Genomic DNA, 25,482 nt, shown 5'->3' with positions numbered 1-25,482 from the left:
TTAAACATTCCATTTCCACCTTCCCAAACGTCCTAATAAGTGTAAATAAGAGCACAACTTGCTTAAATTGTTGCACGCCTTAAAACGAACGCTAACGACGCGTAATGACTTCTCCAGCGGGAAAAAAGAATGAACATCTTTCACGGAACATGGTCACCCGAATTCGCCATTCAATCGGATCGATTCCACGTTCCCACAGCACCTTTCCCGTGTGCGTGTTCGCGTCACGTGACCACAATGAGTGTCATTGTGCTCATCCTGCCCTGCTACCGGTCACCGGTGGTCAGAGGGTGATTAATTATGCATATGTTGCAGTAATGCCGTTTTTTGAGTCTTCGTTTTTTTTTCTCGGGGGGGAGGCCATCTATGTTGGACGTCGGTGGTGTGTGGGACCTCCGAAAAATTAGGGTCAAACGGAAACGGTTGTACATGAGTCGCGTGTCACAAAAAAAAGCGAGTGGTAGACATCCATCCGTTTCCCTTTCGTTTGGTACCACCAGCTACTTGCACTAGGCCAATGGGCATTGAGTGCCCGGACATGAGGGGGACGCTTCGGTTTTAAACGAACGGGAACTTATTAATCATCGCCCATTGACGAAGGTCTTCTGGGTCAATGAGTAGCGGTGCTGTGGCGAAATTGGTTAAATTGTAGGTGAAATGATAAATTTTCGTATCAAAATTAACATAAAGGATTAGTTTATAATCAATTCCGTTTATTTAGATTTCTTATCGCATTTTTTACACAACAGTGATTCATCTTATGCGTAATGCGTTGTGTAGGTTGCATGAAATCGTTTTATTTATTTAAATTTAGAATAAATAGCGAGTCATAGACTTAGGTAAATATGGTCGAATCATTAATGGTATTTTCTAATGCCAGAGTTTTACCACTGAATGTTAAAATTTTACATTGTGCCGTTGTACATGAAATGTTGAAATTCATTATTTAATGCGATTTTGAATAGTTAGAATCCTTTAACTAATGCCCTTATAAAGCAAGAACCAGCGTAGTAATAATCCTCTAAGATGAGTAGTAACGATTGCATAATGTTAGGCGCATTTTAACAAAATCACTAGAATACAAAATTATCTCAGAATGCGATTTAGCACTAACAATTTAAGAAAGATTTTTGATAAAGAAAAGTCAAGGAAGCCTGGAGTAGTGAGCCAAGACCTCTTCGACATGATTGAAAGCCTTCAAAACTATTTAAACTTTCCTTTTACTATTATTTGTGTCATGCTTATGGCTGACATGAAAAAGATTTTTTGTCTTAAATTGTATTTTATTCTTGTGTAATTTTTTATTCATAAATTACTCCCATTCTTTTGCCGGCTAACCGTAGATTACGGTTGAAGCTATTAAAAAATGATTCATTTACTATACCGATCACATCGATCAATTGGAATCGGTAGCAGCCTGTCCGTTGCATATCGCTGAGTGTATGTAGATAAAGAGCGTCAAGCGTGCCCCATTACATCGTAATTACGTAGCGTAGGTCCAACCCTGACAAGACACGCAATCGAATGCATAACCAGTGCTGGCAATTGCATTATGTATATCTCATCTCGAAAACTACATCGAATATGCAGCAACAAGTCGTGCATGGATCACGTGTCACGACTACTCATCAATTATCCTTTCTCTCTCACTCTCTCGTTTGCTTGCAGAAAAAAGGTGTGTAGGGCTTTTTAGTCTTTTGCCCTGGCAAGCAATTAGTAAAAACCGGGGACTCCTTTCCGGTCACGTGTCACTTTTGGGCACACGCTGCGGTGACAGCCTCAGCCAGCCCCAACCGGGTTGGGCTGCCAGTCACACACACACACACCCGTTCCGCACACTGGATGTGACCTCAGCGATGGATTTTCACACTCGTGTGAGAAATAATTTGCTAATGCGATTGCGCACTTGCAACTTGCAGGCTCAGCCAGCCGGCTAGACTGCCGAGGGAGCGCTAAAATTGGCAATGGTGCAGTGTGTGTGTGTTGGTTAATTTGTTTAAAATTACCACCCTCTAGCTATTGATAGCTTCACAACAAAACTCTTCTTCTAAGGCTTTAAATCAAAAGAAAACGGTTGTGTCACTCGATCACGATGCGCACCAGCTATAAAAAGTCACTTTGCACCTTTGGTGCATCGAGGTGACAACCTGCTATCGGGCTGTAAACCAACCAAACGATCAATGCCACCAAGTTACGCCCGCCTGTCCTGTGCTCTCCGTTCCGCTCACAGGCCACAACCATTCCCATTGAGGATATTGAAGAGGAGCAAAGATATTAATTTTATATGAAAGAAATTCCGTCTCAGAGGGCATCAAAGGGACGGTGTTGTTCGAGGTGTGAAAAAAGTCGCTTTGGGATCGGTCAGGATGCAGGTCCGGTGGCGAGATGAAAGCAAGATGTCCACGATCCCTTCCACGATTGATTGATTTTTCTTCTTTTTTCGTCTGTCGAAAGTGATGTCCGTATCGGTGGACCTCTACAGATTTGGTAAGAACAGGGACAGGAAAAGGAAGGATAAACGGGAGGGAGAGTGTGTGTGTGTGTGTGTTTGATTAATTGCGTACGATACTGGTTGCAGAGTTTTATGGACCTCAGCACCACGATATTCGAAAACAATTGTAAAAAACAGCGACTGGGGTGCCCAGCTACCGAATGCGGTGCATGAAAGTGGTTTGTTTTGTGTGATGTATTGATATCATCCCGCGCATGGTCATGTTTTGATTAATGTGAAAGATATTAATTATGAAATGGGTTAATCGTTGCTATCCCTTCAGGAGCTCGTTTTGCGGCACATAGCACATCAAGTAGAACAAGGTTACATAGTTTGCTTAACTTCTTACAGATCCTTTGAGAAGAAGAGTTGTTTTGTGGCTATTGAAGTGGACGAATCCTTTTTTTTACAGAACAGGTAGGACTGCTTTTTGTCGCATTGCATCAAAAGAAAATGAACCGCGTTTTTTTTTTTTTTTGATAAGACATATTTCAGGTTCCTTTGAGTCCTTTTTTTCGAAACGGTCCTGAGGACATGAGTTCAAAGTGTGAGCATGTAGCGATATCGGACTGTGTGTGTCATATTATGGTTTCAAACAAGTCAATTCTCAAGTCTCAAGTTGTTCGAATATCAATACCTCCTTGTAGATATTGTTTCAGAACTTATTGTAAAACAATAGCAACGAAGTAATTGGTATAGTCTCACTATAATGAACTCATCTTACATCAGAGATGCACAACTTCACGTGGTGATAATTATTCTTTTCCTACTTTTTCGGGCCAGAACTTTCAGTTGTCATCAAGCATTTCCAGAATTCCAGCACGACTTACAAAAATGTGAGATGTAAATCTCCTATATCCTATAAGATGTATCTTGATTTTAAACACTTGGAAAAGTTAGATTAGTGTCCAAACTTCTCTTTAAGAAGTTACAATTTACAAGTTAAAGATCCATTTTGCATTCCATGCTAGAATTTTAGCTGGAAGTACAATTCGCAAAATAGTTGTATTAGTCACCCGGAAGACATCAACTTGAGTCTTTGTGTAACTTAATATCTTACATCTGTGGGAGTGGATTCTTCTTAGAAGCAGGATTGTTCGGCAGGTCCTAGAAGTGCTTCTGCCGAACTTCGCTGATTTTACTAAGAATTTGAAGATTTTATTGATTATTGAAGGAGAACTTCAATTTCTTGTTGTTAGCATCACCATCTGATTGACAGGTTATCAAAAATCCATTTATTGTCATAGTTATAGTATTTAGTCGATATGGTTAGTAGTTTTAAGCATATTCGTACCAATATGTGATGAAATGAAAAACCTTAACTCCACCACAGAACAGTATTCATGCCAGACCAGTAAGTATCCTTTGCCAGGCTAATCGATCATCATTCGCCCCCTGAAATTTGACCGCCGGACGCTCCCAAATATTCACCGGCAGACGACCACCATAAGCGGGCAAAAAGGCATCAAAACAAATGGATTGTCGCATTGAGCCAATTGCAACGCGCCTTAAGTTACTGGCAAGCAGGCTATCGGATTACGCTACTCCTTCGGCAGCAACCCATCGTCGGATGTGGGTGCAGCCGTACCGAATTGTCCATCGGCTAAAGTGACACGGATCAATCAGTGGCCAGATGCTTTTAAAATATCAAATTAAAATGGGCGCCTTACCCTGGGACGCCCTAGCCGAGCCATCCGACTGTGGAGGGTCCGAGTTTTCCGATTAAGGATTAGTTTCGCTCGCCATCACGTTGAACGAGTGTTGGCGAATTTTGAACCCATCGACCGAACTGGCCGACCGATTGGAGCCAGCACGATCGGATGTCATGACGAATGATGATGTATGAGGGTAGTACGACGTGATGGAAAAATTGCGCCCAGACTCTCCCAGACCTTCGTGGTGTCAATAAGGGGAGGAATTGAGAGCAATCGGGGCGAAATTGAATTGCTTGGCACCGCATTCTAGCGAGCGATTCACTAGCGATAATTAATGCTCATCTGGGAAATGGGAGGACGGAGGCCGGAAAAGGGAGTGACCGGTCGCTGGACGCTGGACGTGATCGGCCGGATGCAGAATATAAGAATATCGCATTCATATTTATCTTTCTATTTGCCAATGTACTCAGTTTCCCACAGCATCGAGGGATATATAGTTTTCCGGCGAAAGCATCGTCCATTCTTGCTCTTTTTTTTTGCTTCTGCTTGTTGTTGTTCTATTGACGTGAGAGCTGCCCTTACTTGCTGCCGAACCAAATGCACGCTGGCAGATTATTAGGTATCGGTAGACGAGGAAGCCTAGGTAGGACACCACGTTGGCAAGGGACCGCATTAGCTAGAAAGGATCTAGGATATATTCATTTATTTGATTAAATTTTTGGAGCTTTGTTTGCACATCCGATTCCGGTGTACGCACACACGTATACACTCGCACACCGATGCGGGGAAAGGGTGTGTGAGTTCTCGTAAGCAGAAATTGAGTATGGCTTGCAGGGTGAGCTGGCCACCGTCGCCGTCAACAGTATACATCCTTACGAACCGAGCTAGCATGCAAACAAATATTGTTGTCGGTAGGTTTTTAGGAACAAAAATTTGCCAAAAATGGATGAAACTACCAGAAAATAGTGGTATTGTTTGTGGAAAGGTACCCAGCGTACCTGTCATTCAGGGACTGTTTTAAATATGTTTCTACTGCTAGGTGAGTATTCAATTTTATGTACTTTCAACTGTAGAAAGGTACAAGAATTGTTCAACATAGGGCATGAAATAAAATTCATAAAGCATTTGCAAAATAATTGAAACTCTATTTTTAATAATATTAGCATTTGTTGAATATTTCCAAAACATTTTATTTTAAAATTTCTTCGTTGTTTGTATGGTTCGGCTATGTCGCATAATATCAGTGCTTGAACAACAGTAATTAAGAAATGTATGAAGCATTTTAAAAACTTTCGTACGAGTTACTTCACTTTAGAAAGACGAAAACTGTTTAAAAAAAATTATTTGCCACATAACGTTTAAAACCGAACGCTCACATGATTTAACGAAAAACTTAAAAAGCGATTACACTAGCGACCTCTATACGTCAAACGTAAACTCACATCGATGGCATCTATGTGTGAAAGCAGGAATACGCCTGAAGGTACGCTTTTTGCAAAGCTCGATTTGAATACTGTGTTGTATGCTATGTGAGAAAGGTTGTACGCAATTCGCATTACATCGATATCCGTTGAAGGTGGGTTAACGTTTTCTTTTAAATTTTACATATTTTCTCAAGTAATTCTTTTGGGTAGTTTAATGTTTGGTTTGTTGTTCCTTTTTTTTACTTCGACTTTTGCGTACACATGAGTGAACGGATGTCCTACACATCTTGGGAAAAGTATTATTTTAGAATTATTATTGAATCGTGTTTAGTTTCTTTAAAAAGTGAACATAATTTTTTATAATTTTTTAGAAACGGTTAGCATATCAAAATACATTTTTACTGATAATGAAAGCAGTTGGAAGGGAAATGTGAACCACAGTTTGTTGTTTCAAAACAGTAACGTTAATTTATTGGAACCTTTTTCGTCAATTAATGGCAAGCACGAAAGGTAAACCACTACGGTGCATAATTTAGGAATGAATGTTTGCTTAAACCTGCAGCAGCAGACAAACACCACCAAGTGTCCATTTGGCTGATTTTTCCTTCGTTTTCAAGTTAAACGTCCACACGAATGTAGGGCCACGGGTTCTGCAAGTAACAAGAAAAAAAAGCAACGTTCATCAGCCAGACGTTTCTTTTTACGAAGCAGTCGATCTCCTCCCTTCCCGTTTCGCGCTGCATACTTACCGCGTTTTGTAAACAGGACACTCGTAAATGTTTTTCGTCTCCTGTTTGTCCTGCGTGATGGCTTTGATGTAGATGACAGGCATCTGGGGAAACAGTTCCTTCATCAAGGAGTTTGCAATCGAGCCAACGCTCACGTCCCACCGGGCACCCTCCATGAACAGCCCGTTCACGTATGCGCCCTCGCGGGGTGGTGCACTAAAGTCCTCCTTCCACTTCTTCGTCACGTCGCAGCTCAGACACATCTTGTCCAGGGGCCACTCGTTTTTGCGAGCCGTCTGCTGCATGATGGCCGTGAGAAAGCTCTGCGGATTGAAGAACCCAGCCAGCCACACCGACGAGGGCAGATTGAAGTCGTTCGACCACGCCTCGAGCTCCTTGATGCGTATCAGCAGGTCGGCGAACCATGACTGAAGCCCGTACATCGAGGGATATGCACGTTTGGTCCAGTTTTCTGGCACCTGATCGAAGAACAGCGAACCCTCCAACGTCTCCATGTCGGTCGTGATGGTAAGCTCACCTTTTAGGCCGAGCAGCAGTTCACGGAGTGATCGCTTTAGCTCTCGCACGAGAATGTTCATCCGTTCACACTCTTGGAATGCGACGATTATGAACGGTGTACGGTCCTCGACCCGTGCCATCAGCTCTACCATGTTGAACTCCTCGGGCAGTTTGTCCAGAAACTCGTCGATAATGTTCTTCACCACATCCTCCCGGCTAATCGAGGAACTACTTGCGGCTCCAGAATCACGTGGTTGCAGCTCGAAGATTGTCTTGAATGCCTGCTCGGACAGGGTCGTGAGAAAGCCAATCTCAGCATTCGGATGTAGCCCGTACAGATGCGGTGACTCCGAGGGAAGATTATCGTCAATGTAGTTATGATACCCAACATAATCGAGATTGGGAGGCGCAGGAAATCCTGTCGCAAAGTTCAGATCACCGTCCACCAATTCCGGCTGCATGAACTCCTCCAGGTACGTCCGACACAGCCTACGATCCCAATCGTCCGTAATGTGTCCTCCGTACATGATCTCACCGAAGAGGTACCGCAAATCTTCCCACGGCACTCGATTGTTCGCCTCCAGATAGTTGTACAGCACGTACACGCTTATTGTCAGATCGCCAACATTGAAGGGATAGGAACGATTCCAACCCTGCGGACCGAACTTGCGCCGTTCCGCCACAACCGCATGGAAATAGCACAGAGAGAACAGGATTGCTTTGAATTCTGCCTCTTTGCCACACATTTCAAGCGTTTCCTGGTTGAAATTATCGAGCGCCTTGTGCACGTTCGCCAGCATGCCCGTCGGTGGTTCGTTCGTGATCTTGATAGCCGACTCGAGAATGCCCTGCGGTATGATGTGATACTCGGCCGACGGGGCCGGCTCACCGCTGATGAACAGACGGTAGTTCACGTGCGCCCCTTCCTGTGTCGCCTCCATCTTTTTCTCCAACGTTGGCAGCCATTTTGCAACTAAATGAATGTTTTGCAAAATCACCCAGTGACCCTCCTTGCAGGCGATGTCCATTGCCGCCTCGGCCACCACCTCTTGACCTTGACCGAGCGACACGTTGTAGAAATTGCCATAGTCCGACGAGTATCTCATTTTCTTGCCCAACTTCTCCACATCCTTCAGCGGGTCGACACCGGCCGAGAGGATGAAAAACACCGGCGTGCTAGCGCTCGACTCCTCAAACGAGCGTGCAAACTCGACCGTACGCGCCTCGACGTATTTGGCTCCGAGCTTTTCCTCCACGAAGAAGCGTATCGCGTACGTCATCCGGTCCGGACGCAAGCACCGCATTATGCACAGTCTTTGCAGTGCGTTCTTGTTTTTCCATTCACCCGGCATCTTTTCACGCTCGGCACATTCCGACTCGACCAACTTGCGCCATCGTTTCGCCGATCCTTCGATGTCTTTATCCAGCGCACGGAACTCGTCCATGTTGGCGAGCGCTTTAATGCCACCCCAGCCACTGTTGGACAGGAAATCGAACGGTGACGTAAGGTTCGGTGTGTACGGGAAGCGCAGCAAGAAGTCAAGCTCGGTCGGATCTATCTCTTTCGCGTGCAGCAGAATCTGGATCGCCATCTGGGCCATAAATATAAGCTTGTCCTTCTCGAACAGACCGCGCGTTGTGTACATGTGAACCGCGAACGTTATTGAGTCGATGAGATTAATGACCCGTTCCTTTAGCTTGTCTGCTGGCGGTGTCTTGGCAATTGCATCCTTAAACACTGTCGTGAACGCTTTCAAAGAAAACTGATAGATTGGATTGATCTTGTGCAGATCGTTCAAGATGAAATACAAAATAGACGCACGCTCGGCGGCAGAACGATAACTTTCGAAGGCGATATCGATCGCCTCCGACGTCTTCTTGCTTTCTCGAACCTTGATCTCAACCTCGGCAGCCGTTTTCTTCGTTTTCTCCAGATTCAATACGAGTGAAGCATCCTCGAGCACATTCTCACCGGCAGACGATAGTCGACTAAGCAAATCATCTTCCAACAGTTTGAGTGTAATTTTGAATTTGTTCTGTTCGGTCGTTAGATCGGCCTTCTGTTTCTCCAAATCTGGACGTTCGGCCTTCACCACCTCGGCCAACAGTTGTTCCTCTAGACCGTCCCTTGTGACAGTGAAATTGATCAGAGTCGTTTGAGCTTGCATCTCCGGTTTGTAGTGAGGGTTGGCTAGCTTTGTCTGTAGAATTAGTTGGAAGCTGGGATTGTAATCGATTTCCTTTTCACCCATCCGAAGGCATCGGCCCTTTTTCACGAGCATCCGTCCCAACAGGGGGTCCAGTACGGCATCGATCGTTTCGCCAATGTTTTCAATAAGAAGAATTTTTCCATTCACAACACATCTTTCAATCACATCCAAATATCCTCGAACGGTAAGACGTAGCACTGTGAGCTCTTCGCCATACTTTTGCTTGATCCACTTGATACCTTGACTGGAAATAGAAAGAAACAAATCAGTAATCACCTTCACTTGAATCGATCGCCCACTACTCACAGCTGTGGATCAATCATGAGCGGCCAACGGGAGGAGTACGTCAGTATGGTCGCATTTTCGGCGGACATTCGATCCGATGGCAAACCTTCGTTGTTCCACGCAGCGATCATTGCATCGTCACAGATCAAACTCAGCGGATCAACACCTTCCGTGAACGGTATCATCGGTCGGGACATGCGGAACGTGGGAATCCACAGTTTTTCCTGCAACTCGACGCGGTATCGTCTGGTGAAGCAACCGACATAGCTGATAAAGCAAGCAACCAATAGCACATCGCCTGGCAGGGTCACCGTTTGACCCTTCAGCATGGCTATCGATTCCCGCCAGCGCACATTTTCCGATGCCAGTCCGTTCACCAAACGATGCGCCAGATCGATAGTAAAGGCCGTCTTGTCCGCCTCGTCCTGACACTTTTGCTTCTCCGCCAGCGCATTGTTGAACGCGGCCTCAATCACTCCCAGCTTATCTTCCAGCTCCGTAATCTTGGACGTCAGCTCCATCAGCTTATCCTGCGCGTCCTTCAGCTCGGTTTGCGCCTCATTAAGCGCTCGCTGTTTTGGTTCGACCACCTGATACACCTCATAGAACCTGTGTATGTTGATGACCCAAGCACACAGTCCAGCGGCAGCGATAGACTTGGCCCGAATCTTGTCCGGATCAAACTCGGGATCTTTCATATACAGCTGCAGTGCTTTGATCACGTCAGGATGAATGTGCTCCTTGTCGTAGTAGATGAGATCGTTCAAGAAGACATCCACCTTGTTCATGATCATTTTACACGACTTCCAGCTACGGTCCTTCGGTATCTTGCCCTTCGGGGAAAACAGCACCAACACTGCGGCACACACATTGACGACCGCATCCGGCGGAGAACCGAACGATTTCAACTCCGTCAGGTTCGTCTTGTCGAGCGTATCCAGAGCAGCTTGAGCGGCTAGCAGCGCTGGTTCAGCTTTCCGGAGATCCTCCTCACAGATCTTCGCCTTTGCACCGACGTCTTCCTCAATAACGCGCACCTTTAGCTCTTCTTCTGCGGCAATGTTCTTTTCCTTCTGGACCTTTTCATTTTCCGCACCAACCACCTTGATCAGCTTGTCTGCTTCTTCGTTTTTCACCTTCAGCACTATCTCTTGATCTGCGAGTTGTAGCTGCAAGGAGTCAACCTGCTTGGCACACTCGGCCAACTTCAGAATACCACTTTCCAGGCGATGGATTCGATCATGCAGCTCGAGCGTTTTGTCCGTGAGTAGTTTGGCGTACAGGGAGATGAGCTCTAGGAAAGATTTCGGTGTGGTGTAGTTGTAGCGACGCTCGTTTTGTAGATACGTTTGTGACATCTCATTCACCGTACCGTGCACGTACGACATAAACACAGCAATTGGTTCAACCAGTTCCGGCTATAAAAATAATAGGAAGAAACGAAAACGATCGAACGTCAATATTACTCGCCTAGGAAAAGAATCTGTACATCCTCTTACCGGTAGTACTTCAATTTCCGAGAGGAAGCGCGTGGACACAGACTCCAAGGCATTTTTGGGCCACTCGTGGAACCAGTTGATGGCGGTACAGTTGACGATTGCTGGGAACTTACGAGCACGTACACGCAGTGTCGATCCAACAGGAGAGAAACACAGCACCAACTTTAGTGATTTGCGCACCTTTTCGATGAAATACTTCCAACAGTTCTCTTTTGAATCCATCATGCCAAGCTGCTTCACCTCGTTGCGCAGCGCGTTAATGATGTTATTGTCAATTTCATCCTCCGGGAACAGCTCAGGTATCTCTCCCGACGCTAGCAGATCGTTAATTAGCACCAAAAACGATTCCTCCGCTACCTGTGCATCCGTCATCAGGAACATACAGGGAACGTTCTTTACTCCCGCCTTCATGTACAGTACGGCCAAGTCTGCCTTGAGATCCGCGATGCTGTACCCTTTCCTAAGCTGTATCTGGAACACTTCCAGTCCGGAAATGAAAGCCGCCAGCCTGGACAGAGACTGTTTACCAGAACCACCAACACCAATCAGCAATGCGTTTCCTCGCGGTCCTTCCAAAATGCGACTGATCCGACAAATGTGGCTCATTGCGTCTTCAAACAGAACCAGATTCATCGCACCAATCATGTCGTTGTAGTTGGACTGCGCTTCCTCCAGCGTTTTGTTCAGCGTCTCCCAGCTAGCAACGGGCATATACTTCGGATCGGTAAGACCCTCCGCGAAATGGGAGTAAATGATTGGCTTCGAAAACACCTTCGTTTCGTCCATTTCTTCAAACGATTTCTTCACAACATCCACGATCAGTTTGTTGAAGTTATCGATGTCTCGCTCTTCGACCAACTTGTCCCCGTACACACGCGTTGCCTCGTGAGCCCACAGTCGAATGAGTTGGTTCGGTTCCTGGCACGTTTCTCCATTCCCGAACAACATCCCCTGAAAGATGTTGGCCAAGTCACGCATATTAAACACGTAATGGAACTTGATCGCTGTCGGCATAAACATTTGTCCCATTTTGGTGTGTAGATTCAGTGCACAGGTTACCAAGGCAGCGCAGATTTTCTGAGTGACAAGATTGAACTTGTTCAACGGATTCGATAGGTGCTGCGAGAGCACCGAGTAGTAGATGTGGTACAGCGGATCTCCACTAGGGAAACTGACGGCAAACACACAAAAGTGTCGCTGCAACCGTGGATCAATCGTAAACGAACCAGCCGTTGGATTCATGCACGACACAAACTGACAGTTGTGGATGTCCTTTAGCGAAAGCTTTGCCCGATCGTACCAATGCCGATAGTCCATAAACTGGCGGATAAGCGTGTGCGGCTGTACCGTACCGTACGTATCGACCTCCGGCATGTTCATATCGTCCACAAAGTAAACCATCGTTTTATTTCCCGGTGGACCATAGTTTCGACCCGCCTTCTTCTCCAACGGTTTCTCCAGCACACGTTGCAACATTTCGGACGTGGTGTAGAAATTAAACGGCACGTTCGTAACGGCGTACTTGTACGACAGGCTGCCCAGCTTATCGGCCACGATAACGCTCTTGCCGGAGCCGGCACCACCAACCAGCATTATAGGATGTTTCTCCTCGATCAGGATGTCCATAAACCAGCGAAGCCGAGTAGTTTCCGTCGTGGGGACCAGCATCGACTGCAGTGGAATATCCGTATCCAGCTCAAACGACGGCACCAGCTCCGTCCACGGGTTAAATTTCTTCGTTTCCGGATCGATGTAGTAGCTAAAGATGGTTCCGCCCGGCGGGAAGCGTATCGCCTTGAACTCATTAATCCACCATTTGTGAAACTCGGTCCGCCAATCGACCAGCTGATCTTGATAAAGCGATGATCCAAAGCCCCAAATAACGGCAAACACGTAGTATATTTCGTACCACTCCTTCGGACAGTCGGGCGGCAAGTTTTGCGGCGTCAGCAAACAATCCAACAGGTGGCAAGTCATTTGGATCATGGCAATTTCCGAGATGGGTGTAATCTTTTTAAATCGTTTGTGTGCATCCATCAGCGGGGGAATGTATTTGTCGAACAGCACGGACAGGATGCCCTTCTCGGCCTGCGTTTCGCGCGAATCGATCCACGACGCGACGAACGGATTCCAGCCCAAATCCTGCGGGTTAATGTAAAGGATGCCGGCGCGCGATACGGTCGCCGGTGTCGCCGTGCGAAGGTTGGAAATTTCAAACAGCAGACGCATCTCCTTCGTCAGCGCTATCCGCTCGTTGCTCGCCAGCGTTAGCACCTTGTTGTCGTCCATGACCGTGTTTAAGCTTTCGATCCACATCGGATCGATATCGCCGTCCAGCACTATCCACTTCGGTCCCGTCCCGGGCATGTTCGCCTGGTCTCGCATCAGGACCGAAAACAGCCCATCCTTCCACTCTCTCGTGGCAGGATTAATGATGCCAAACAGCTCATCATTTGTTACCGCTTTCGGGTTCAGATCGTTAAAGTGTGGTTTGCGTTTTTGGTTCTGGTACGTTTTGAACAGTGCTTTCCACACTTGCGTTTTGCCCGTACCGGCATTGCCGACGATAAATACCGAGTGTCTTACAGCGAACAGCTCCTCCAGCTGTACCACCTTCAGTATGAAGCTATCCTCCGGTTGCAGCTTCATCTCTTGGGTGGACCGTCGGATAAGCTTCTCAAAGTCGGGCGAACGTTTGCGCGGTACATCGAGCGCTGGGAACAAATCGCCAATTAGCCCCATAAAGACGGGCACATCGTCCGTTACGATTTTCGGTATGTTAAAGTCTCGCAGGGCACGCATCAACACCTGATCCTCGGGACGTTCTCGATCGCTTCTCTAAACCACACGCACCCAGAAAGGTAGCAAATGATGAAGATAAGTGAGATTTAACAAACCCGTCTCCCCCAATAAACTTACCTTCAAAGAGCCAGCCACCACCAGCACCGATTTGATGGCCCGAAGACCCCAATCGTAGTGGTCCTGCTTCGACAGCAACTCCTTGCACAGCGTGTACAGCGTAATGAACTTACGGGCCAATAATCGCGCCTCCTGGAAACCCTCCGCCACCAGCATGATTTCGCAAATGAGCTCAAAATCCGGCACGACCATCGCGCACGGCCGGAAGAGCGCTTTCAGATTCTCGGGCAGCTCGGTACGGCCCGCATAGCCAGGGTTCATGGTGATGAAAATTCCCACGGTGGGCACGAGCGAGATGGTTTCGCCCATAAAATTAAATATGGTTTTCTTGCCCTATTTGTATGTAAATGTGATTATCATTTCCACGCGCGACATTACAGGTGAGCAAAAGAATGGTTGCAGATGGTTAGTGCAAAGAGAATCAGGCGGCAAGATGGTGAATGGCGGTGAGAGCAAAGCAGAAGCGGAGGAAAAGAGAAAAGCAACAAAAAAAAAAGGCTTATGTAATTGGAATGCTTGTAAGAAATGGTATGATTTGTGCAAGTGGTAGTGTGGATGGGGAAAAAAAGCGAGCGGTGAAGTTTTAATAGCATTAAATACACTTATAGTGAGTAAAATTTCGGGAACTAGGAGACATCCGTAAATTACGTAACACTCAATTTGGGATTTTGTGTACCCTTCCTCATTGTTGTGAGCTCCCTCCCTTCCCCTCCACATTACAACCTTTAATTTGTATATAAACTTTTGAAAAAAGTCTATTTTGCAGAATAGCTTATAACCATAATGTAAAGAAAAGATAATTGTGAGTGAAATAGGTAGCCTTCTAGAACTCCGAATGCAGCTTCGTATAAGGAGCCTCGTAACAGGTGGCTCGTGTTGGAAGCTTCGTAGTAGTAGCTTCATAGCATGGAATCCTACTCGGGGTCTACGATGAGAAGATGTCAAGGCAGCCTTGTTACATCAAAATCGAAAATTGATGTTATAACTACACAATGGCACATTGGACATGGGATTATAATTTTTGTTTATCTTTCTCTCACAAGTTATCACAGTTTATCACAAGAAACGAACCATGTCTGAATTAAACGTAACTTAAAATTAAGCCTTATCTGTAATAATTTGTAACCCTACATGCAACTATACACCGGAGAGAGGTGAATGAGGACTGCCTGGGAAGCGATAGGTAACATCAGACAAGGAGAGTAAGAAAGATCAATTGAGCGGGACAGGAATAAGTGGGAAATAGAATAAACTTGAGCCGAATTGGCTTACTCAATCGAAGAGCATTTCACCGTGTGTTGTGTCGTTTCATGTTGCCCGAAACAGTGATTTGAAAGTAGAGAAAAAAGGTTAATAAAAAGCAATAAGCTGTAATTTTGTTCAACCGTTGTGAGTAAAACATATTTATCCGAATTTTTGATACATTTTTAATTTTGATCGGTGATGGAAAAAAGAGGACCCCTCCCTCTGTAACAAACCGAAACTCTAAAGAACATTCCCCCTTCTCCTTGTATCGATACGTAATTTATGGACGGCCTCCCACTACTGAAACACAAAGAAATGTGCATTGTGAAGCAAGCAAGGATTAAATAATGCTGCTGACTTTGAGAAGAGTGTTACTTACGAAAACTACGAAACTGTTTTTAAAATGAACATCATTAAATACGGAACAAAATCAGCTTAACGTACATGCAGACAGTAACCTTCTAATACACACACAACAAAAGAAATCATTGCCACATTTTCCACTGCTCTAAGGCAGTGGTTGTGTTTCTAAGTGTACCACACCAAAGATACGATCGATTTACCAAATTTACCTTGCTATCGCTAAGGGTTGCATACTTTTTCCCACCCTACATCATTATCACACATACGCACGCACACACACACACCACAACAAAACATTATTCAACCACCAAAGAGAAAGAAAGGGTTCCAGTTACGGGACAGTGGTACACTGTGTACGGGGAAGATTTTGTACGACCGATTGCCGCAAGGCCTCGGGGACGGAACACCGAACAACCGCTTACCTTGATGGCATCCTGTATCGATTTGACCTGGACGGCCACGACGGACAGCACCTCGACCGAGATGCGGTTAAACTCGTCGAAGCATCCCCAAGCGCCGGTTTGCGATAAGCCCTTGTAGATGTTGCCGCACGATTTGTAGTCCATCTGCTCGGAACAGTTAAACACGTACACCATGATGCCGAGCGCACGGCCGAGATCCTTGGTCGTTTCGGTTTTGCCCGTACCGGCCGGTCCCGCCGGTGCACCACCCATGATTAAATGCAGCGACTGCAACGAAACGCGCGCTTGTGAGTATGTGTGGTTAAATGCAGTAAACATGAGATGAAACGTTGATTTAATGGTTTTTCGTTTTCGTACCTGAGTCAAGGTGATGTAGCATCGATCCGTTAGGGGTGTAATTACCAAACGGGGCGTATTGCCCAGATACTCGTAGTCGTACCGGAACTGAGCATCGCAAATGTTTGCGAAACAGTCCCGCAGCTTATCGTCCCACCGGTGGCGCAGCTGGCTCTGCCACTGGAACGCCTGTCCGGTTTCCACCTTTTGCTGTATCATTTTTGCCACCACGTCACGCGAGTGCACGTCGATGGTACAGATGGTCATAATCTTCTGCCGATCGCCTTGGCTAAGCTCACCACACAGCAGCACAATCAGTGCGTTCAGCTGTAGGATCTGCTTCTTCTGATAGTCCTTGAGTGCATTTTCGTAACCTTCTTCCAGCTTCGCAAACGCCACATTTACCTCCGACGTCCACCAGATTTGGGTCGCACACAGGGCCGGCTGTGCCGGCCAATCGAATGTCCACAAATCGCGTGGCTTTTCCTCGTACGCCGTCACGGACCGCTCGAACAGATCGCGCAGCGTGATGCGCATGGAGTCGGTGATGCGGTTCAACCATATCTCCACCTTACCATCGCAGTCACACTCGTCTTTAAACTGGACGAACTCTTCGTTCTCCTTCGACACCATACCGACCGCAACTTTGTTGGAGCCCTTGCCAAACCGAAGCTTCGCGATGGAATCGTACAGTTTGGTGAGATGTTTCGCAACTAGCTCCGGTTGGTTGCCGTTTGAAAGGATGTCCAACAAATCGGCCGACGAGACGAAATAGAATCGTGGGTAGGCAAGCCGTTTCGTTTCCAGATAATCGTTCAGTGCCTTCTCGCAGAGTATCAACTGCTCCAGCAGTCCCTCAAGCTTTTCATGCAATCCCGGGCGGTTTGTTGCTTTCACGATGTTCGGATTAGCAACGATTTCCGCCAACAGTCGTTTGAATTCCTTATCGATGTTGTCAAAACGCTTCGAGTCCTCGGGCAGCTGGTTCCGGATGTCTTCCGAGCCGATGAAAATGCTTTCCAGATACATCCATTTGCGTTGCACCTCGAACCAGGCCGTTATGACACAGTCCGCATTCGAGAGGGACAGCTGCCAGCGGGACACTTGCTCGAGGAAGTACGCGACGTACTTGGAGGAGAGCAAGTTCTGCAGCTGTACCTGATTCTCTTCCAGCATCTCCATGACTTCTTCAGAGATTTTTAGCAGCTTCAGTTGCGTGCGTTCGTGCGGATCAAAGTCGAACTGTAGATCTTTCCAGGCGATTTGTAGATCGTTTAGCATTTTCTCCATCGACATTTCCTTGACGGATTTGTCGACTATTCCTTTTACCTCTTCCTCGTAGTTGTGCAGGTTCAGCTCGAGTAAATCAGCAAGCGTGGTCGAGTCTACCATTTGGAAGCGAACCTGGAAGTAGGAGAAAAATTAGTTAGCATGAGTAACACAAACATTATCAAACAATCTGACATCTGATCAACAGATTCACTTGAAGCTCTTTGTGTGAGGAAAATTGGCATTATAAAGATAGTAAAACGATGATTCAAAGAAGAATAGTGCTTACGCGTACCGTCTGTGCAAGTCGGAACTTTTAGTGTATTAAAATAAGATTGTGCGTGTTTGTGTGAAGTTAAATAGTCAAACACAAATAGAGAAGCCACCACAAACCAGCATTTCTTTTCCATATGTTTGTATCAGCTGATGTCCCGCGTTGCCGTTGATTGTTTGCGTTGATGAAGTGAACCAGGCATTATGTCGAATAGAAAACAGTACCAAGAATTGTAGTCACCCGATGAATGCAACTATCGCATCGCACACCATATCCCATGGAAATGGGTAGACCCCAGTAGTACAAATTACATACCTTTGTGGCCTGCATAAGCTCGAACCAATGGCGCTCACGAATGGCCGGATTTTGCAGCTCGGTAATGGCACGCAACGATGTCATGAGATTCTTCAGGATCGCTTCCAGATGCAGGTAAGGTGCCCAGTTTCGCATATCCTTATCCAGTTGGCGTATCTGTTTGCCATAATTTTTACACTCCACGTCCATTGCCTCGACGTCAATTTTCTTCCAAGACGTTTTCTTCCAATCGTTCACGCACGATTCTACCGTGTACACAAAGTCCCAGATTTGCTTCAACATCTTCACCTCCTTCCGGCAGAGCCGTAGCTTCGTATCATCCGGCGGATTTAGCTCGAACAGGCTTGCCGAGTCGGTGAGGTTCTTAAGCTGCGTTTCCATTATGTTTAGCTCCAGATTCACCTGATCACAGATGTCGTACACGTTCTTGCAGGGGACCTTAAAGCAGGGCAGCTTTTTGAACCCATCCCGGTACAGCTTCATGCGAATGTCAAACAGACTGATACGCTTCCGGATCAGATCCACCTGGTACGCCTGCGCTGGGGCAATCTTTTCACGCACCTTCTGGGCTGTCTTTTTCATGTGTAGCCAGCGTTCCGGTAGCTCGGTGAACTGCTTGTACACTGTTTCGTTAAACTCCACGTTGTACGTTTTCAGCAGATCGACGGTTGCTTTCAACGGTTCGAACATGTTGTCGGTGGCGGTTTCTCGCTCTTTAATCTTGTTCAGCACGGACAGTATCTTGAGCAGAGTGGGGAAGTCCTCCTCGGCTGCATCAAGTCCGAGCACCTCATCGCACTCAAGGCTAAATTCTTCGAGCTCCTGCAAGCTGATCACCACACGATCTATCAGCGTTTGCTTGTAGATGTTGGACCATTTTCCTATTTCGTGCAACAGCTTGTGCTTAAAGTGGCGGAAATCTACCAACAACCAGGTATCGAATACGTGCGACACCTCCGCTTGGTACACCTCGTCGAAGAGATCGATGTAGCTGTCGATCTGGGCCTTAAACTGTTCCAACGTCGGTGCTACTTCCTTCAGGGGTGTTTCCGTTGAGAGTAACATTTCCATCTCGTCTTGGGTTAGGGGTCGTCCGTATTTAAGGAATTGGGCTAGCACACTGTGCTTATCGTCCAGCCAGAGATAGTTGTAGTTGTCGAACTGTTTGACATACTTTTCTGCATCTCTTGTTGACTGGATGACCTTCAGCATGATGGAGTGCTTCATGCGCTCGATAGCATCATTGTTGCTTAGGTGAGCTACAAGAGGAATATTCAATTATTAAATTGTAGAACTAGAGTTGATTTATCAAGGCGAATAGAATACTTACAGATATAAGTCTCCGGATACACATTTCCTTCTTCATCCATACGCTCATTTTCTGGAGGCTGGGCGACTCGTGGTATCATGTCCGACATGCAGTAGATATCCGTGATCATACTTTCGACCAGTGCAAAAAATCCATCCGGATCATAAGGATCCAACGAAGGACAGAAGCGTGTATCGGGCGGATGCAGCTCATACTTAATCTCAAATATGGGCGTATTATGACTCAGTCGATTTTCCATCTCAAACTTGATGTATTTCACGCTAACATGCACCGCTTCCATAATTTCTTTCGAAAGAATTGAATCCACATACTCCTCGTACGGCCGGAACAATTCTAGCTGAGACAGATTTTTTCCGAGTTCTGACTGTTCCAAAGACGGTACATCGTCCAATGTATCATCTGCCGATTGTTCTTCCTCAATGTCTGGTACTTCAATAGCAACCTCAGCCTGTTGCTGTTCTTGTTCTACAGCCTGTTCAGGGGCAGGCATAGCAACGCTACTTCCGCGTTGTGATCCTGCTCCACTGGTGGACGATAACCTCTCTTCCGACAAAGCAACCAGATAATCGAAATAAAGCTTAAAGTTTTCATCCATCACCTTCTCGATTAGTTTCTTCGTGTCGAGACACGCTTCAAGCCGCCGTTGAACGATCAGGGAACGATTTTCAATGTTGATGAGTGAGGTGTTGTCACCGTTCAGCCGTTCGTACAGCGGAATCTGGCCCCAGCTTCGAATGCTGTTTTGAACTTTCTTTATGTTGGCTTTTGCTTTCAGCACACGAGAGAAAAGATTGTACAGTTTATCGTACAATCCATCGATGAAGTTTTGATTGAAATTATTCCAATCGATCCGCCCAGAGCATGCGTCCGCCAATATTGCATCGATTTCGTCAATTTCCTTCTGAATCAGCTCGAACTCGCATGGGGCACAGGTTTTGCAGATTTCATTGTACCATTCAACAATGCGAGAAAGTTTCATCCTGGCAGCCTGCATTGTAGAAGAACCATTGTGAGAGAAGGAAGCTGTGCGAAAGCTAGATGAGTCGTCCAATTTGAAAGATTCTTACCCAGAGTGCTTCTCCCGAGGCATAAAAGTGTTGAGCCTTTTCCGGTATGTTGACGACTTTCATGCACTTCAGGTAGCGAACCTCTGCCATAATAGTTTGTAGCACTTGATCGAAGTTCATCTCCAGCAAACGTGGATCGGAACGGCTGAGTAGTGATTTACTCATGAAATTATCGATATGCTTCGTAACATCGGACACCCATGAAGAGAAGAGCTGTTGCTCGAACTCTTCTAACTGTTCCTTCTGCTGTTCCGCTTTCTGTAACACTCGTTGTCCTTTTTCATTTTGGAAAATCCTGCCCGTAAAGAGAGAAAGAAAAATGTAGGATAACTCTTCAATTAAACCTGATGACTCGACTTACGGTAACTCAATCATTACGAGCTCGTTTAATGGCTTCCTGATGTGATCTTGAAGTTTGTGCACCCAGGCAATCGCTCCCGCTACCGGGGGGAATCCATCGTCGATAGGAATACCCTTCAGGCCTTTGCTCTTGTACTCCTCTAAGCCTGCTTCGAATATAGCTTTGATTGCGTTTAAATCTGCATCGACCAGTTCGACAATGCTGGCGATCTTTTGTGACACATCCGGCTGTATGAGTGGTCTATTGAGTAGGCTGCCCAACACTTGCACCAGCTTCATCAACTGCTCCACATTAAAACACTCCTCAAATGCAAGCACAAACTGGGCCGCCAGTCTTCGCTCGAGAACGCTAGCCTTCTCAATGTACCGTTGACGATCGGTTTGGAACCCATCCAGCTTTGGATCGGGATCCAGCGGATCGTACTGTATCGTGCCCCAGCGCTGGTAGAGTTTGTTGTAATCGTCATAGATTTCTTGAATCTTGCGACTAATGGCACGCCCTCTTAATCCACCGATTTCCACCTTTTCCAGCTTTTTAAATTCGGTCGCCGTGTTGAAAATGTCTTTTATCTCATTCAGCCGCACTATGTACACGTCAAGACGGTGAAAAATGTCCCGCGTACGAAACGTCCAGCTGATCGGTTGTGTGTTGGGCTTTTCGAACTCATTGAGTCGAGAACGAAAATCGTGAAACTCAGATCTGCAATCAACGGGAAGGAAATCTCGGATAAGAAAGTTCGCAAAAGGAATCCTAACGAGGAATCATACTTGTAGAACTCCAGCGTATCAATAATCTGGCTGATTTTGATGAGCGATTCATCGACTTCCCCTTGAAACAGCGACCCAGGATCAAGCGATTTGCTCGACTCGGCAATCATCATGTTGCTTATCATTTTAAACAGAATCACCAACCGTGAATTGATGCCATAGTAACACGAGTGGGCCCACACCAAACACACGAGGTGAAGCATCGGCGAGATCATATCTGCCGAATCGACGAAATCGGTACTCTCGAATGTTTCGAACGTTTTTCGCTGCAAAAGAAAGGGCATGCAATAATGAGGCATAACGGATGGATGGTTCCAGCGAAAAGCGGGATCGATATTTTAACGTTACCAGCGGTTTTAGGTGGAGCGAAATATCATCTGCCTCGTGTACCGCCTGTACGACACCCTTGAACGTGTTCTTGAACGAGGTGGAGTACACCGAATCGATGCCCTCGAGAATGATACCAATTTGTCGCGATTTCGGCTCCGTTAGCTGGGCGTAGATGTTGCGCAAATTTTTCTGTCGCGATTCCCAGAAGTTAATCTCCTCCACCGGTGTCGGATGGCGGCCATCTTTGAACGCTTGGGCCGAATCCTCCTTCAGTACGTCGCTAATCTGGCCAGCCCACTTAATTATAATGCCCTCGAGGGAGTTTTTCATTTTCAGACTGCATGCATCGATGTTGCTATTTGTGTGTGTGTGTGTGTGTGTGTTTGTGTGGGTTGTGTGAACACGGGTGAAGGATATGTGCCGGAAATGGGTAAAAGTTAATTTTTCGCTTGCTCATAAGGGAGTTAAAGGATCGGCACGGCACGCTACACACTTACCCTTTGAGAACTTCTTCGCCGACCTGCATAATATTGTCGATGGCGATAGGCATCGGTAGTAGTGTTTGATTTATGATATTACCTTTCACCTGTAGGTTAGATAGTTGGTGGTGGTGGTGGATGAGTGACGCACCGCAATGTATTAGTCATAATTAATTGAAGCAAATTTTTATTGATTATTATTACGCACCCACACAAACGTACCTCAGAAATAATGTTCCGCAGCTCCTGGACATGGTTGTCGATGTCCTTGACGATTGCGGTTGGCCATCCTTCCTGATTTTGTGGGTTGTTTATCATCGGGTAGTATATCTCATCCACCAGAATGGACAGATCATCGATAGGGTTTGGCGTTAGGTCACCGTAAATGATTTGCTGTAAAAGACAGGCGAAGGGTTGAAGCGTTTGATGCAGTAAATGTAGCCACCACCATGCAGCAGTGTACGGGCAAGTTGTTTACAAGGACGCATTGTAGGTTCCATAATTTCATCAAACGTATAGCTTTTTCTTTCACTGCAAGGTCAAGCGAAAGCACCGTGTTCGACACGTGTGTTGCATGTTCTGCAAATGTGTACAACACCGATCGTGCACCTTAAGATTACATACGTCGTAATTGTTCCTAAATTAAGAAATTTTATCGTGCGACCCGTTAGCCGTTGTAGCTACGTCCAATTGCGGGCCGTTACCAAGATGTTGCTGCTTAAAGTCAACCTGGTCACGGCAAGCAAGGTGTGCGAGCTAAATGGATCTGTACACGCAACTCTGTGGCAACATTTCGGAAGGATACACTCACCCAAAAAGTGTGAACAAGTAATGTTAGATTTGGAAGCAGTGTAAAAAGCACCACCAGGCAGAAAGGTGTGTAGAATTTTTGGGGCATTAACATTAAATATTTGTTAAATTTGTACTTAGAATTATCATATCCAGAAGATTAGATTTCAGATAGTGAGAGTGTATTTTTTAAACACAACAACTAGTCCAAGGAAAATGCGTAACAACCGTAACACTCAGTACGTCACTGGGGACTTCAGCTGGAATTTTACCGAACCTTGCTTTTGGCGGTGCCTGTATACGATTTTCAAAACAAAATACCCTAACCTTAACGTGCTTCACAATCAAACGCATAAACAACTCAAGGGCCAAGTAGCCATGGCCGTTCCCAATAGTAACGAGACGACACGGTGACGGCGATAGTTGTATCAAGGCATTGAAGGGGTCTCGTTTTAAACCAAACGCACCAAACTGGGGGTGTTTTTTGGACTTTACCGCACACATTTACACATACACATTTTCTTTATATAAACGAAACAGCCCCCGCACCAACCACCTACCTCGCGAATTTTCCCGATTTCCAGCGCCATCTCGGATATCTTAACAAAGTAGCAAATCTTGCCCTTGGCATTGGTCGCAAAATGGTAGCTCGGCACCAATGCTCCCGCATTGTTGAGCGTAATGAACAGCTTCATCACGGTGGGTTGCATCACCCAATCCATCACGATCGTGCGCAACTCCTCGTTCCCGATCAGCTTCTGCCACTTTTCATCCTTCAAGCGCATCGTCTTGATAACGTACCGGCCGACAAACGCCGAACAAGGATCTTCCTCCTTTTCGTCTTTTTTCTTCTTTTCTTCTGCCATCGTTGGGTTTCACTGCACCCGGTGACAGTACGATCATTCACGCACTAAAATCACTTGCAGGCAGGGCACGAAAAGCACACAATGGGAAAAATATTCTTTAAAATACAACTACAGTGCGAGATGCGTCCGTACCTCGCGAGGTGCAAACGTGCAATGGGCAAAAAAGGTATTGAGCATTAATTTCCACTTTAAATCGAACACACAGTAGCAGTAGACGAGCGGTAACAACTCCAACAAACGCTTACTACGTGCCCGCTATACGGACTGCCTGGATACGCGCGGTACACGCTGTGGTGTTGTTTGGTATCCACAGGAAGTGCAGGATGGAAGTGTACGTGCGCCGGTGTTGTTTTCCACCCTTCCAAGGGAGGGGAGGGGGGGTGGGAGGGGGTAAAGACTTCAATCAGCGAAAAATCTGATGAAGGCATGTTACCACCACAATCCTCTACGACAGAAAAAAAGGCACCAAAAATTGGGAAAGAAATACAGTTTACCGTGTAGCTGGAACGATTGGTGCAGTGCTATTCATTCGTAACGTATCTTTGAATTCCGATATTTATTTATTTTTTCCCTTTTTATGGAACTTTTTTTTCTGCTGTTGAGCGCATGCTATTCTACTCATTCAACCCTCAAACGATTAAGGACGGTTGTTCATTACTGTATTGAGAAAAGGTGAAAAATGTTTTTCTGCACCCGAGTACCCATCATCTACCTACTGATCGTGCTTACCACATGGAAGACACGTTCCGTGTCTAATGCCAGTATAGATATCTGACCAGAGGGGGGCTCCTTTTTTCATTACCCCGGATCGGTGTGAGTGGTAACTTTTGAAGGTAATTTATTTTTACACATCATTTGTTCAACTTACCGTCGTCGTTCGAAAGGGGTTTGCTTTTTATGAACGTATCGACAGTGTGTGGTACAGTGTGGATGAGCACATGCAAACTATGGAGGAGAAATTTATGATTTTTAGTTGATTTTTTGTAAATTTAATTATATTATCTGTTATTGACGATGCAAAATTTGCTACGTGTTTTAGTCTCAAATTAGTTTTATTATAGTTAATGGCTGTTAAAGGGGCGGCCCGGTGGAGTAGGCGACAGCGGCGCCGGTCTTAAAACGGCTGGACCGGGTTCAAATCCCATGACTTTAGAGGTCGTTAAGCCAAGAAGTAGAATAGTTAATGGCTGTACGTTGAAGATTGCAGACACATTTGTTATGACATTTCATTGTGCTAAATAGTTTTAACATTTTTGTTATTTTTAAAGCATTTTAACGAATATGAGAAGTACTTTAATTTTATCTAAAATTAGTGATATATCGAAAACTTCATGTAAAACCATCGATACAGCTTAATCATAGAATCATCTAAAGCATTTGCATCTAAAGATTGAGTGATTTGTTCATCAGGAGGATTTAAACTATTAGAACCTACTTCCAAGATGAGGTTTACTTCTTCAATTCCATAAATACTGTCACTATTTTAAATGTGTCTGAACCATATTCATGTTTTAATTGAACGTTTAAACATTTTTGAAG

The 25,482-nt window shown here is 45.7% G+C and overlaps 2 protein-coding genes across 3 annotated transcripts in view; both read right to left on the bottom strand.

The window, feature by feature from the left end:
• The window catches only part of LOC126557911 (protein fork head), a 251,822-nt gene that overhangs the window by 22,545 nt on the left and 203,795 nt on the right, over positions 1 to 25,482 (bottom strand). The gene's annotated exons all lie outside the window — the stretch shown is intronic.
• LOC126559610 (dynein beta chain, ciliary-like) lies at positions 6,096 to 23,943 on the bottom strand. Its single transcript, XM_050215780.1, has 18 exons — positions 23,638 to 23,943; positions 22,511 to 22,681; positions 22,307 to 22,395; positions 21,828 to 22,164; positions 21,480 to 21,745; positions 20,713 to 21,411; positions 20,352 to 20,646; positions 19,285 to 20,272; positions 17,955 to 19,213; positions 17,759 to 17,788; positions 16,118 to 17,500; positions 15,761 to 16,027; positions 15,548 to 15,583; positions 13,731 to 14,063; positions 10,812 to 13,649; positions 9,334 to 10,730; positions 6,320 to 9,271; positions 6,096 to 6,220 (listed from the first exon to the last, which is right to left on the bottom strand). The coding sequence occupies exons 1-18, from the start codon at positions 23,941 to 23,943 to the stop codon at positions 6,121 to 6,123; spliced, it is 13,746 nt and encodes a 4,581-aa protein (XP_050071737.1). The 3' UTR covers positions 6,096 to 6,120.

The sequence above is a fragment of the Anopheles maculipalpis genome, chromosome 2RL, assembly GCF_943734695.1.
Source record: "Anopheles maculipalpis chromosome 2RL, idAnoMacuDA_375_x, whole genome shotgun sequence".
Lineage (NCBI taxonomy): Eukaryota > Metazoa > Arthropoda > Insecta > Diptera > Culicidae > Anopheles > Anopheles maculipalpis.
The sequence above is the reverse complement of the archived record's forward strand: the minus strand, read 5'-3'. Positions and strand labels throughout refer to the sequence as shown.

Excerpts from the sequence above, each read along its gene's own strand:
- LOC126559610 (XM_050215780.1), bottom strand. The coding sequence starts at position 23,943 with ATGGCAGAAGAAAAGAAGAAAAAAGACGAAAAGGAGGAAGATCCTTGT. Across the intron at positions 22,682-23,637 it reads AAATCGGGAAAATTCGCGAG|CAAATCATTTACGGTGACCT; the intron begins GTAGGTGGTTGG and ends TGTCTTTTACAG. Across the intron at positions 17,789-17,954 it reads AGCTTATGCAGGCCACAAAG|CTGATACAAACATATGGAAA; the intron begins GTATGTAATTTG and ends GCGGGACATCAG.